General features: G+C 35.6%; 1 protein-coding gene across 6 annotated transcripts in view; it reads right to left on the bottom strand.

Moving 5' to 3' along the window:
• Nucleotides 1–19: 19 nt before the first annotated feature.
• LOC141492677 (receptor-type tyrosine-protein phosphatase N2-like) overlaps nt 20–14,463 on the bottom strand; it is a 333,809-nt gene continuing 319,365 nt past the window's right edge. For all 6 annotated transcript variants that reach the window (XR_012470026.1, XR_012470030.1, XR_012470028.1 and 3 more), the window contains one exon: nt 20–1,828. Coding sequence is in view for 1 of the 6 variants with exons in the window: in XM_074193254.1 (XP_074049355.1) it covers nt 1,668–1,828 (161 nt within the window). In the remaining 5 variants the exon portion in view is untranslated. The remainder of the gene's footprint in view (nt 1,829–14,463) is intronic.

The raw sequence follows: 14,463 nt of genomic DNA, 5'->3' as shown, positions 1-14,463 counted from the left end.
AGGAACTGATTGGAGATAAACAAGAATTCTGCTTCCTAGGAGACTACATGGCCCAGGGGGGTAATACTATTAGAAGGAGGAAAAAAAGAAAAACAGAGGAGGACAGGAAGAGAAATGAAGAAAGAGGAACAGATGAGACCAGGAATGTACCAAGAACAGAAGTAATGACTTTGGCTGTTGGACCAGTGGCAGAACATTACTAAGCCAAATGGAGCACGGAGAGTTAATGTCCTGGCTGTCACATTTGTAAGTTGAATAGGAGACCTGGACAAAAATACTGATGGTACCTTTACTAAATCTTTCAACCTCTCATTTCATCTTCAGAAAGATTCAGTCAAGGCTATTGTTAGGGTCATAAGTGTTTAGAAGAGTTTTGAGAACCAAATTTTTTTAGAAAGAAGGAAGATGAGATATTTTGTCAGTTATACTTTGAGTATTTTTCTATATTTTTATAAACCTTGGTTTCCTAGCAGATGGAGAACTGAATACACTAGACATGCAAACTTCAAAAGTTCACTAACTTATCTGGGTTGGGGCAAGGGGAACTATATAGCTTATTAAATATTGGGAATCCCCATAGTATAAACAAGGTCCATCATCCTGATAAACTGGATTATATTTTGAAAAACAAAATTTATCCTAGACTAGACTCAGGCATGCCAAGAATTAGAAACAAAATGGTGACACAAAAGAAGAAAATAAACATCACACTGAATTGAATGTAATCTTCCCAACTATATAAGACCTTAATAGTAGAATACATGTTAACACTAATTAAAAATGCCTTTCACTCCTGTCCCTTCCTAACCATATCTAGGCCACCTGTTCAAAGTGGCCATGTGCCTTCTATCTTAGAAACTATGCAATTAGCTCTTCAAAAGTTTCATGATGTTTCTGTATGTTTGCTCTAGATATGAGTCCATTATAAAGCTTCTGAATACAGAGATGCTTCATTTTGACATTAATAATAGTGATATTATTTTGTCTTTGATTCTGGTCATCACAAATAATTTTTTCAGAGATTACCTTTTTTCCTAATATCCCTGTTAGATAAACAGTCAGATGTTATGACCTCAATTTTACAGAAGGAACAAAAGAAAACAAGGTTTCAAAACTCAATCAAGGTCATAGTTTTTCAGCTGCTGAACTGGAACTAGCTCCATACCTGAGACCAACTGAGCTATCCATCCACCAAGTTACAATGCCTGTATTTCTACTTTTCATTGATACTTATAGCTCTATACCTGAGACCAACTGAGCTATCCATCCACCAAGTTACAATGCCTGTATTTCTACTTTTCATTGATACTTATAGCTCTATACCTGAGACCAACTGAGCTATCCATCCACCAAGTTACAATGCCTGTGTTTCTACTTTTCATTGATACTTATTCACAACACACTTTTCTGGAAAGTTGTCTTAGGGTTTTGGTAATGTAAATTAAATTCTGTTAAGTGCTCTGCTTTCAGATTTACATTGTATTCTGGATGCATTTTACCAAAACAATTTTGCTGATCTTGATCATCATGATTCATGGTAAAAGTAATTTCCAAGATAACTAAGATAAGAACACTATGAGCCTCACTGGGTTATTTAAGTGATAATCATTTGCTTAAAAAAAACCTTAATATTGCAGAGTCCATCAATGCAGCACCTATCACAGCTCTTATCCTAAATTCATGAACCAAGTTTTCCATTTGACCCACACTGTACCTCTGTGGGAGAGTTTCTGCAAAACGGTCCTTAGATGCTCAAGAATCGCAGGTGAAACTTCATAGCGGTATATGTCTATCACAGGCCCCTGCTGGCATCTTCCAAATACTCCATCTGTAGGGGGTAAAGGAGGGGGCAGAGGGAGAGAAAAAGAGAAAAAGACATTTCATTTACCATAAGGAAGAAACATACTTACAATGTGCACTTTATCTGACTACAGATAGAAAGACTTAGGATTCTGACTTTAAAAAGTCATCAAAGAACAATTAGAATTCTGAAGGAGTTAGGAGATGCTTTAAAAATAAAATAATGCAACAATGTGTCATGGAAAGCTTGAAGTTAGAAGAGAAAATACCATTTACTAATGCATTAAGATTCGATTTTTTTTTTACTTCTCTCACCTTTATTTTGTTTTCTTTTTCCTCTCCACATTCTTTTTGTAATTTCCTTTCTCTGACTTTCTTTTTTTTTAAATGTGAGTTTTCACTTCTGACAAGTTGGTGAACAACAACAAAAAAGAAAAAGACAATAGTATCCAGTACTTGCATCTCAAATGAAAAGCAGAGCACCCAGAAAATATAAATATTAATTTGCAGAAGCCATGAGGATTTGTGGAAATATTTTTAACACATACACTGTGTTAGGCTCTAGTAAATGAGTGCTGAATCAGTAATGGCCAGTGAAGGCTTATTCAAGTAGGGTTTCTAATGAATGCAATAAAAGAGAGCTGCTCACAGAACAATGAGATATTAATGGGGCCTAATTTATTTAGCTCTATTCCATTTGTCTAAAATGACAGACTCTTCTCATCAACGTCCTTTCAAACCACACCTTCTAATTAATTTAGGCCCTAATTAGTCTTTATTTGGCGAATTGTTCATTTTGAGACAAGCTTCCTGTGGGGGGTTCAAACATTCAAATTACCTTCCTTTCTTGCACACAAAAGGCTAATTCAGTGACTAGGTGCTTCACACACAGTGCAGCCATCTGCAGTTTTAGGTCTTGGGGGAGGAAAGAAGGGGGGGGGATGGTTTCCTTTTATTGTTCACCCTAGTTTTACTACTAGAGTGTAGCCAAAGGAAACCATTCAAATGCAACAAGTTTAATTAGCAGAAACACATTCTGTCTTCTGCCAGGTTGACTCAGTAATTACTGGTCTGATATCACATATATGCTTAAGACCAAAGCTCCATCTGATTAGCAGAATAGAGCCTTAAGTATTGCAAGCATCTCATTGATTTCTATGGGACTTCACGGAGTCTAAAGAATATGGGAAGACAACTGGCCCAGCTGCTCAAAGAAGGCAGACAATGGCCATGCAATGGAAGATAAACCTAGCACCATTGCCTTTTTCCATGAAGGGTTACACAGTATTGTGCATTTCATACAAGTGCCTCATTGAAATTAATGCAACGGCTAAATAAAAACAGAATATTTGCCAAAAGTACTTGGAGAGAGAGCAGGGCCTATTTTTCTCCTCATCCCCTAGTGAGCTTCACAGCCCAGCAAGCATGCATATACAAAATTAATTTCTTAGTTGGGTTCCTCCCCCCTATCCTTTTTATGGGAAAGAGCTAATCTATATGTGTGCTTGTATGTTCTTGTTAGAAACAACTTAAATTGCACTCAAATCTTTGAATTTATCTTCCCAGATGAGAAATATAATAACTAATGATTATATAATGCATTAGACTTTCAGAAAGAGTTTTTCTTTTTGATTACCATCAAAAACTTATCCCATGAAGTTCCTTCAAATTAACTAACAATCCAATCACCTCTTTAAGCTTGGGCCACATGGACCAGCCTAGAAACTGGACCAAAATTAGTATGTGTATACATAACAGATACAAGTCCAAGGATGAATCAGAGCATCAATTTGTTTTAAGCAAACAAAAAAAGTGGGAATAAATGTGGCCTCTGTTTGGGAAGATGTTTCCTCGTCCCTTTTAAGAATCTTTTTTTTAAAGGAAAATATTCTAAATTACCATAATTTGCCTACCAAAACATAGTGTCAGAGTATTTGGTAATTCACCCTCATTCCTCTGACTATGCCACTCTATCTGTGGTGGATTTATATAATACAATAAATTATTTCCAGAGGGAAAAAGGTAATTGGTTTAGCTATAATTCTCTGCTAAAGCATAAATGGGGAGGTAAGACTGATGACTCAGTGGATAGAGACCTGGACCCGGAGTCAGAAAGACCAGAGTTCAAATTTGACCTCAGACACTTATTAGCTGTTTGACTCTAGGCAAGTCACTTAATTTCTGAAGGAAATGGCAATCTATGCCAGGAAAACCCCTGGACAGTGAATGTCCATGGGGTCTCAAATAATTAGACATGACACAAATGAACAACCAAAGCAAAACATGAATGGAAATAAACAATATAGCACATTTTTTCATTATTTAAAAGAAAAAATGTAATACAAAGAAACTAATCAGTAAGATCTGTACTATCAGTTTCATGAGATATGTCATGAAACTTTGGATTGTTAGGTTATTCCAGGGTTTTTGATTGGGATAAAGTGATTTCATTTGATTAAGAAATGCCTTCTTGCTATATTTATCCCATAGGTGATATGATGATTTACCTAATATTCTATGCCTAAAAACTGTTTTCTTTGACTTTTCATTCTCTTTTGCCTCTCACGTGCAAGGTTTGTTGTTTCCATTTCCTAAAATATTTTATATCTGTTCCTCTCTATGTTATTTCTATTGCTACCCACCCTAGTAAAACATCTTCCTTATTATGGCCCCTTAGTCAATAGCCTCTACAAATGTAAGTCAACACTTTGTTGATCTGTTTATGTGTAGGAACTTAGAGAGTAGCCAAGAGACCTGAGAAGTTGAGCCACTTGCCTAGTGTCAAATATCTTGTTTGTGTGAGAGGGTCCTGTAAAAAAGAGTATGAAAATGGTTACTCTTGCCATTGAGACTGACTCTTTATCCACCAAACCATACATTATCCAACACTATGACAGATCAAGGAAATTGTGTTTTATATAATATAAGTTTTACTTAATTTATGTAATATGATATAGTCACAAAATTTGACTCTTGCCTATATTCACTAACCTAAAAATATATCAACCTTTGAACCTGAAAAGATCTTTTAACAAGATGGCTATTTTTATTGAAGGAAAAAAATAATATGAATCTCCTGATACTTCTATATTATTGCCAGTTTAAATATTCAGTGTTCCATAATCCCTCATGTTTCATGAGAAACAAAAGAATTGAGAACTATTACACCCATATTTCCAACTGGCTACAGGTTCTAGATATCATACCTGAACCTCAAACTCAATTTGCTCAAAACTGAACTTATTATCACTGTAAGAAGTCCTGTTTCTCTTTCTGACTACTCAATTCCCATCATTACAAGTACTCATCCACTCTCATCTACCCAAAGCCATTATGTTTTCTTTGACTTTCCCCTTCTTTTGCCACTTTTATCTAATCATTATCCAAGTGTTGTCAATTCCTTCTTCTATAAACTCTCATATTTTTCAGCTTCCCCACATTATTATAACTACAACCATAATAAAAGTTATTATCATCTTCCCAGAGGCAAATGCTTCCTAACAAGTCATAGGATCACAAATTTAGAGCCGGACAGTACTTCAAAAGACATCTGAAAAAATTCTCTCATTTTACAGATGACAAAGCTCCAAGGTATCAAGTAGAAGAGGAAAGGTATGAACATAGATCCTCTGAATCCAATCAATTCTCTTTCTATTTACTTTCTAAGTACTTACACTCCTCCAACATCCTTCAGGTTGACATCAGATCTTCCTTATTTAGAGATCTGGTCACTTACTCAAAAAACCCTATTACATCCTAGCTAAAATTGTCCTTTAATCCAGGATTCCATAATCTGGTACCTTCTCACAGGAAATTAACCCCTTCTTTGCTCAAGCTTCTCAAATGTATTATTAGGGGATCTTATGTCAACTTAGTACATCTCACATCACAGAGCTCTGCACAGGTCTTACTTTACCTCTTCTAAGACAAAGTCTCTGAAGAGTTCCTCACCTATGAAATGAAAATGCTAGATTTGTTGACATATAGAGTTTTTTCTAGCTCTGAATCTAGATTTTGATGGTAGTGCTATTTCTAAAATACATGGAAATTCCTAACATCTTTTGCACAGACATCCCTAGACTATATACAGCATGCATTTCCAACTCCTAGTGAATTATTCTAATTTGCTCTTTCGTATAGAACACACTCCTGTCTTCTACAATCTACTGCTAGAAAAATTTGTGTCCTTGTTAGTTGGTACCTATATAATTCTAATTCTTATCAAAAGATTTTATATTTTAGTATGTTCTTTTACTACTTTATCAATTCATTCTCTTTGTATATATATATATATATATATATATATATATATATATATATATGTACATATTCACACAGAGAGAAAGAAACTCTATCTATATACAGATACACAATTTAGAATGACTCCATTCAGGAAATACAACCTAAAATGGGAAGAGATTAACTTCAAAGTATCAAGGTTGATATCCCAGGAGTAATAAGAAAATAGAGTGGTGCTTCCCTAGTTACAGTGTGATGCCTATCTTCATGGGACAGGTGAGAAAATAAAATCCCAGAGGTAACCCCATCTCTCTCAACCTTCAATCTCCTTCTCCACCAAGTCTGCTTTTAAGAAATCAGTAAACATGATGAACTTGTGTTCCATCTTTTCCCTTTATAAAAAAATATATGCAATTACTGCCTTCCAAGACAATCCATTTCCCTTTGAGACAACTCTAACCATTAAGAAATCTTGGAAATGTAAATCTGCTTCTTCAGAACTTCTGCCTACTACCCCAACTTATTCCCTATGGCGTCAAAGAGAGCAAGTCTAATCTCCCTTCCATGGAAAGGTTCTTCAAATAAGTTAAGAGAGTCATCGTTTATTTATCAAGGTGAAGAGTATTAATCTTAAAATCAAGATGTAGGTCATATCCTACATCACATATCTGTTAGCTATGTTACCTTGAGTAAGCCATTTAACAACACTCAGCCTTACTTTGCTTATCTGTTAAATGGAAATAATACCAGTATTCACCTTCAAGAGTGATTGTGAGAATTAAAAGTGTTAATACATGTGAGCACTCTGCAAACTTTAAAATCCTAGGTAAATATTAGTTATTAATAGTATTAGCCTATTAATATGGCCTGAACAACAGAAATGTTCGTCCCCATACCATTTGTCCTTCTCTGGATAATCTCCAGCCTCTTTATCCCTAGGTAAAGTCTGAAAAAGGCAGAGGTTAGACAAATTATTACCTTCTAATATTAGGTACCATAACTTTCAAAAATGTTATATCACCAGAAATCACTATTAAATATTGTGCCCTGTTACTTTATCATTAGCCCCACCATCCAGACAAAATAAATTGTGCCCATTGGATGTTTAATGACTATTAAGTTTTGTATTGCATCCTACTTAATGCAATATCCTTTGACTTTAAGAACCTTTCATCTCCATTAAGCAAAGTGGTCTATAAGGTAGAAACTAGTGCTTTTGGAAATTAGCCTGTAAAATCAGAGTCAAAAATCAAAATAGGAGATCAGATCCAAGTCAGTCTTTGTAGAATAATTTTAAAGTATACCCTCAGTGCAGTATTAGAAATTAGGGAGATATTTCTAGTTTTCATTCACTCCTCTCTGTATTCATCTCTGATTTCCCTAACTAGGATTAAATGTTAAATCTTTAAAAAAATAAAGAACATAGAATATTTTATGTTACATGGACTTCCCTGCTCACAGCGAGAATTTTTATTTACTCTAATATTTACTTTAATCATTTTGTAGGATCTAGGTCAGAGTCACCTAAGTATTGTCTGGACAGCACAGAATTCTAAAAAGTTTAAAAACTCATACTCTCCAAGCAACAGTTTAAATTCCCCACACATACTAGCACAGTAATACATTCCCCCCCATTTTTCATTGTCTTGGGTTTTCCCTTCACTCCCCCTGGTTATGCTGCTAAAGTGAAGTGTCTTCAGATCAAACTAGCAAGGCAGGTTTAAATCAAACAAATAAATTGAATTATCACTCTCCAATTGATGAAGAGGGAGCTATTTATAATTGTCATAGAAAATAACTCAAGGCTAAAATGTTATTCTAAGGATGAGGGTTTTATAATTTAGATGCAAAAGAAATTATTTATCAGGAGAACTACAGTTTCAAGGTTTTTTGGTTTGGGGTTTTTTAATGATCTGGAATTTGCTGGGCTAGTTTCTCTTTCTGGAAGATCAAGATGTTGGGTTTTTTTCCCACTAAATTCGTGGATTTATGTATCAAGGGGGGAAAGTTATGTGCTTGGTACATCATTCATAAATGCAAACAAAAAAGTAACTGTCATTACCCTTCCAATCCACTTAATCCAGTCCTATTCCTGTGTTTTTACTTATACCATTTTACTCAAATAAGATATTTGTAAAGGGCTTAGCTTGGTTCCTTGTATGTGGTAGGTGCTCTATAAATTCTCATTCCCTTCCCCTCACCTTTTCTTCTCACTCCTTTTCACATTCCCTTCTCATTCCCTTCCACACTTCCCAATCATACTGCCCCTTGAAAATCTCCCTGACACTCTTGCTCTTCCATCCTTCCTTTCCTGGCATTAGGTAGTGCAATGAGAACACTGACCTTGGATTCAGGAGGACAAGAGTTCAAATGTGGCCTCAGACACTAGTCTATAGCTAGCTGTGTAATCTTGGACAAATCACTTAACCCTGATTGCCTCCCATCCAGGGCCATCTCTAGTCATCCTGATTATCTGGCTATTGGATGCAGATGGCTCTGGAGGAGAAAGTGAGGCTGGTGATTTAGCACATAAGCCCCTCATTCAAATCTAATTCATATGTTTTCATGGCATCATCTCCCTGATGTCATGGTCTTCTTTGAAAAATGAAGAACAAACTGACATTATCACTCATTCTGCTCCTACTTATACTACATTCACCTTTATTTAAATTTTAAAACCAACAATTACTTCAAAATTAAACTATAAGGGTGGCTAGATGGCACAGTGGATAAAGCACCGGCCCTGGAGTCAGGAGTACCTGGGTTCAAATCTGGTCTCAGACACTTAATAATTACCTAGCTGTGTGGTCTTGGGCAAGCCATTTAACTCAATTTGCCTTGCAAAAACCTAAAAAAAACCTTAACTATAAGCTACCTGAAGTCAAGGACCTTAAGAAACTTCTTTGTATCCTTTATGGAGCCTAGACCAGAGCCTTGCTTACATCAATCATTAACTCAAGATATTTTCTATTCATTAAATATTGCTCTTGCTGGTGCTTAAAAGGAATCCTAAGAATGTGAAAATTAAGAAGAGAATTGTTCAATTAAATTTGCCTTTGAGTCTCTGAGGTGCTTATATGGTCTCACTTTCACAAGTACTTCATTCTGAAGCAGATGTGGAAAATCACAACAGTCAGTCAGTCAGTGAAGAAATTAAATTAGTAGGGAGAAAGTTTTGAAACTACATATCCATATACACTTATATACACATATGTCTATATACATATTGCACATATATAAATATAATATTTATATTAATATACTATGTATTTGCATTTATTTTATTAGGTATACACGTGCAGATATATGCATGTATTGGTGCTGTGTATATAAAAATGCATGTGTATATGAATGCCTGCACACATGACTGTATGCATGTATTCTACATGTATGTATATGACATACACATTCTATTATATAATAAAACTGAATGTTGCATGTAATTATGTATGCATTCTGTTTATTTGTATTTATGTATATATACACATATGTATGTCTACATACATATATCAAAGGATTATTTTCTCATCAATTGCAGTGTATAATTCCAACCCTTTAGATTTTTTAGTTAATTTTTCCTACAGATTCATCAGTTCTTGAGTAATGACCTCCATCTTACTCCATCACTAAAAAGTGAGATGATCCATACTCGGCCCTTTTTTTACCCCAGGAGAAAGCAGGTAGATTCATGCTTTCTGATAAGAATGAATTTGGATTAACCTGTATCATTTACTGATGCCAAATCTCCAATACTCAAACTATTGCAGGCTTATAATAACTGTTGAGCTCCATGAAGCATCCCAGAAAGACTCAGCAAGTCTGAGAACTGTTAAAGTATGTGTTCATTTTATAGATTACTTGTAGCTTGTAGTTACTTGTAGTTTTTAGCTTTTAGGCATTATTTTGAAATATTTTCAGTGTGTAATTAGATTCAAAGTTATAATATTTATCCACAATTATCTATTTCAAATTTTCAGGATTGTTTATCCATCTTCCCTTTTCCACTACTCCTGCTATTTTCTGGCAGCTCCTGCAAATTATAGCAAGTGAAGTCAGTTAGCAGGCATATTGCCCAAGGGAAAATCCTAGCATCAACATGACATCCAACGTTGTGGATAAAATGAGATATTTGTGAAGTATTTTGCAAGCCTTAAAGTATTATATAAATGTAGGGAGGAGGAGGAGGAGGAGGAAGAGGAGGAATAAGTTGGAGTAAGTAGCAGTAGTAGTAATGGTGGTAAGTAGTAGTAGTAGTAGTAATAATAGTAGTAACAGTAGGAGTAGTAGGAGTAATAGGAGTAGGAATAGTAAGTAGTAGTAAGTAGTAGTAACAGTAGTAGTAGTAGTAGTAGTAGTAACAGTAGTAGTAGTAGTAGTACAAGTGGTAGTAGTAGTAGTTGTGGTAGTAAAGTGCTTTGTCCTCTGTGAATGCTTGGTAACATCAATACTAAAATAGCATTTTTAGGTGGACACAATACATATTTAGATGCATTACAGGAATTTAGGTTTACAATTGCGTATGTTCTTTATTTGGGAAGAAGAAAATAGCAGGTAGAATGTTTAGTCAACAAGTATTCATGTGAGGCATTGTACTAAGCTCCAGGAATACAAAGAAAGGCAAAACCTTCAAAGAACTCATAGTCTAATGTAGCTAGTTTGATGATGCAGTTCCAAGCATCTATGTACTTGCAAAATATATTCAGGCTAAGTCTTAGAGAGAAGTCATTAAATGAGGACAGAAGACCAGCGATGGAGGGCTTCAAGATTGGCACAAGTTCCCTTTGGAAATCTCTGCAAAAGAGAATGGCCCCCAAGGAAGCAGGGGCGGTTGAATTGTGGGGTGGCTAGGCAGAACTCATCAAAGAGAGCTTGGAACACATTTGCTATTTCTGATACAAGGCAACGACTTCGCTTCTTTCTGCAATTCCAGGGACAATGAGCCCAGAGCTGGCATTCAAGTCTGCAAGCTGCTGTATCAGCCAACAGCACATAGATATATCCACATTCTATTTATGCAAAAGCCAGATGACCCCCTTCTCCCTTCCCCCCCAACAAAAGAGAGCATGTGAGTCCATTTTAAAGCAGCTCCCTGAGAACGTGCATGGGAAACTTGTTAAGTAATAATAGGTTTGACAACTGGACCTCCTGGGGAAGGGCTTGAAAATTTAACCCAGTGCTTTGAAACAGCAAATGCTGACAAACGTCAGAGCAGCATTTCTTGGAGAAACCGAGGCTTGTAATAATGGAAGCTTATGCCGTACCTGCAGCATTCATCAGTCCATGGAGGGTAGCTGCTTCCTAGGAAACAATCTCGCTGGATTATATTTTTTTAAATGAGTTCATTTACTCCTTCCCTTGCATACAGCCTTGGTCAGCTCCCAAAGCAGCTGTTTGGAGGTCTGGCTATAATAAGCAACAACAGTGACCCCTAGTGGACACCCCACTGAGACAGCTCCCCACCGATGAGAGGTTTTGAGCTTTCTACAGATTCTAAGTATCATCTGCAAATGAGGGATGCTGACGTGAATCAAAACAATACGTGTCAAATGGCTCATCTGCTATTAACCAAGGGGAATCTCAGCTAAGCAGTTAATGCCAATATAAGCAGCTGAACATGGAATTTCTGACTTTCTGAACATTCATTGGCCAATAATTAAAGCTGATTTTGATCTCTGAAGCACAAATTTATGACTTAGATCTTGTCCAATGGATCATTACATTGTTGCACATACACGGGGAAGAATTCTTTCCACAAGCAACAAGAATATTGTTTCATGAAGGTGTATCTCCAAAACAATTATTCTCAATTACTATAATATGCTACTGATAATAATAATAATAACAACAACACTATTTATATGTCATTTAAGGTTTGCAAGACACTTCTATATCTAAGTACATTTGATTCTTTGTAAGGTAGGTGCTATTTTTATCCCCATTTCATACAGGAAAAAAATTGGGACTGAGAGTTCAGTGACTCTCTTAGGGTTATATGGCTAATATCTGGGGCTTGATTCAGATAGACTTTCCCAACTTTGAGTCTATCCACTGTACCACCTAGCTTACTATTATTATAATAGCTTGTTCTCCATGGTGATTAATGGATCTACCTAACAGATGAAATTAAGAGCTCTTATACTCTCTCTCTCTCTCTCTCTGTGTGTGTGTGTGTGTGTCCTTTTTAATTAAACAAAAAACACAGCAAAATTACTTTAAAGAGAAGTAAAAACTGACAACCTATTTAATGGGGAGTGAGAATAATCCAGTTACATACCAGTGCTCCAGTTTAGGAGCTGTCCCTTCGGTGAAGGCACACAGCCATGGAGTTGAAAAGTCTGTAAGACTTTGAAATCTGCCCCAGTCACCTAGCCTGGTGACCTTGGTCATATCATATAGCATCACAGTCTGTTTCCTCATTTATAAAATTATAGAATTATTGGAAGGAACAATGAGATGACATATTCTTTCAAAAACTCCAAGTGCTATTACTGTTAATACATAAGTAGATTGAGGTTGGCAAACTGCTATGTGAAGAATGTGGATTACTCTCCAATGGGGAAATACTTTATAGAAGAAATGGTATGTGAGCTGTGTTTAAAAAATCATTAGTGATTCAACAGGTAAAGAAGAAAAAGGCACACCGAATAATGTAAACAAAGACATGAAGACCTAAGGGGGCATGTGAGGACTAAAAAGAGGACAGTTTGGCTGAAGCCTGAAGAATATTCAAGGACATAATATAAAAGTAGGAAGATATGACAGAGACAGATAAGAAAGGGTCTTGGATGCCAGGTAAAAAAATCTGAACTTTCCTTAAAAGGCAATAAACGATACTGAATGATGGTATAGCTAGATCTAAGTAACAGGAAGATTTCTTTAGTAGCCCCATGAAGTATAGAATTGGAGAATGGAGAGGAAAGAGGCAAAATTTATTATGAGGTTACTACATTAACTTTACAAGCCTTTTTCACATATAGTCTTTAGACCCTAGCAAGAGAGTCCAGAATGACATTGCCTTATATAAGGCCTTCAAGTATTCTTCCAGGATACCCCCTTCCCCCATATCTCACACACTCAATCTCTTCCTCTCTGTGAGAGTCACACTTCCCTAGGAATTCCAGGTGGTCCTTTTCTCTTTGGAAGATTTTTTACTTCTATAAAAACATAATCTTTGAAGTTCACTCAAAGAAGAGATCTCTATCTATATTCTCCCTTCTCAAACCACCCTCTACCTTCAACTATAATATTCTATTAGTACTCATGGTCAAGTGAGGTAACTAACAGATTCACTCCATTCCAGTCAGGTCCTTGGCTTGCTCTATGAAAGATGTCACTAGGCTTTAACAGCACAATGGAGTGTTATGGTAAATTATGTCTGTGTATATTAAGCCTAGACTACATTTTTAAATTATAAATGCATATTTTATATTGTAGGCATATAGGTTCAAATGTACAGCATATGTGCAAATGTATTTGAATACATACTTATGAATATATACTTATGAACATATATACCAATACCCAAAGTCTTCTATTATCTGACTCTATCTTATCTTTCTAGTTTTATCTCATATTTCCCTCTTCTAAATTCTCTGTGCTCTAGACTCTTTTTACTCTGAGATTTCCATGTCATTGTTTGTTTTGCTCTGAGCACACACACACACACACACACACACACACACACACACACACATAATATGCACACACTTAATTTTATCATGATCATTTACTGAAAAGGGGGCTAATACTACTTTAGGACCTAATCTTCTACTATAACACAGAAAAAAACTATGAGGTAAAAATGCCCAGTGACTGCATCTGACATGAAATATTCTAGCCTGGTGTCTTCCCTGCCTCTCTGCCTGGAGAAAGGAGATATGCTTCAACATTTTTCTATTGCTATCACTGATTTTTTATTTACTCAGTGTTTGGTATCTAAAGGATCTTTCCCTTTACATTGTGGTAGTCATTGAACATCTTTTTTTTACTCTTCTTATGTCAGTACTGGTGCATGTAAATCTTCTCATACTTCTCTAAGTTCCTTATATATGTGTGCCCTCTCTCTTCAGGAAAACACTATCACATTTCATTCATATGCTGCAGTTTTCTTTAGTCAGTCCCCAACTCATAGACACCCACTTTGGTTCTATTCCTTTCCTACAATAAATAATGTTGCTACAAACAATTACAGATGTAAATGACCATATACATATATATATATATATATATATATATATATATATATAAAACTTCACAGTAACTATAAATTAATGTATACACACAAATATGTGTATATATACAATTATACAAACACACACACACACACATATATCTTTTCTTCAGGTTTGCATTTTGTCACATTTGCTAATTGGAAGGGTATGAAGTGAGTGCTGATTAGTCTTATTTTTTTTTTAGGTTTTTGCA

Source organism: Macrotis lagotis, chromosome 7 (genome assembly GCF_037893015.1).
Source record: "Macrotis lagotis isolate mMagLag1 chromosome 7, bilby.v1.9.chrom.fasta, whole genome shotgun sequence".
In the NCBI taxonomy this organism is placed as follows: Eukaryota; Metazoa; Chordata; class Mammalia; order Peramelemorphia; family Peramelidae; genus Macrotis; species Macrotis lagotis.
The sequence above is the reverse complement of the archived record's forward strand: the minus strand, read 5'-3'. Positions and strand labels throughout refer to the sequence as shown.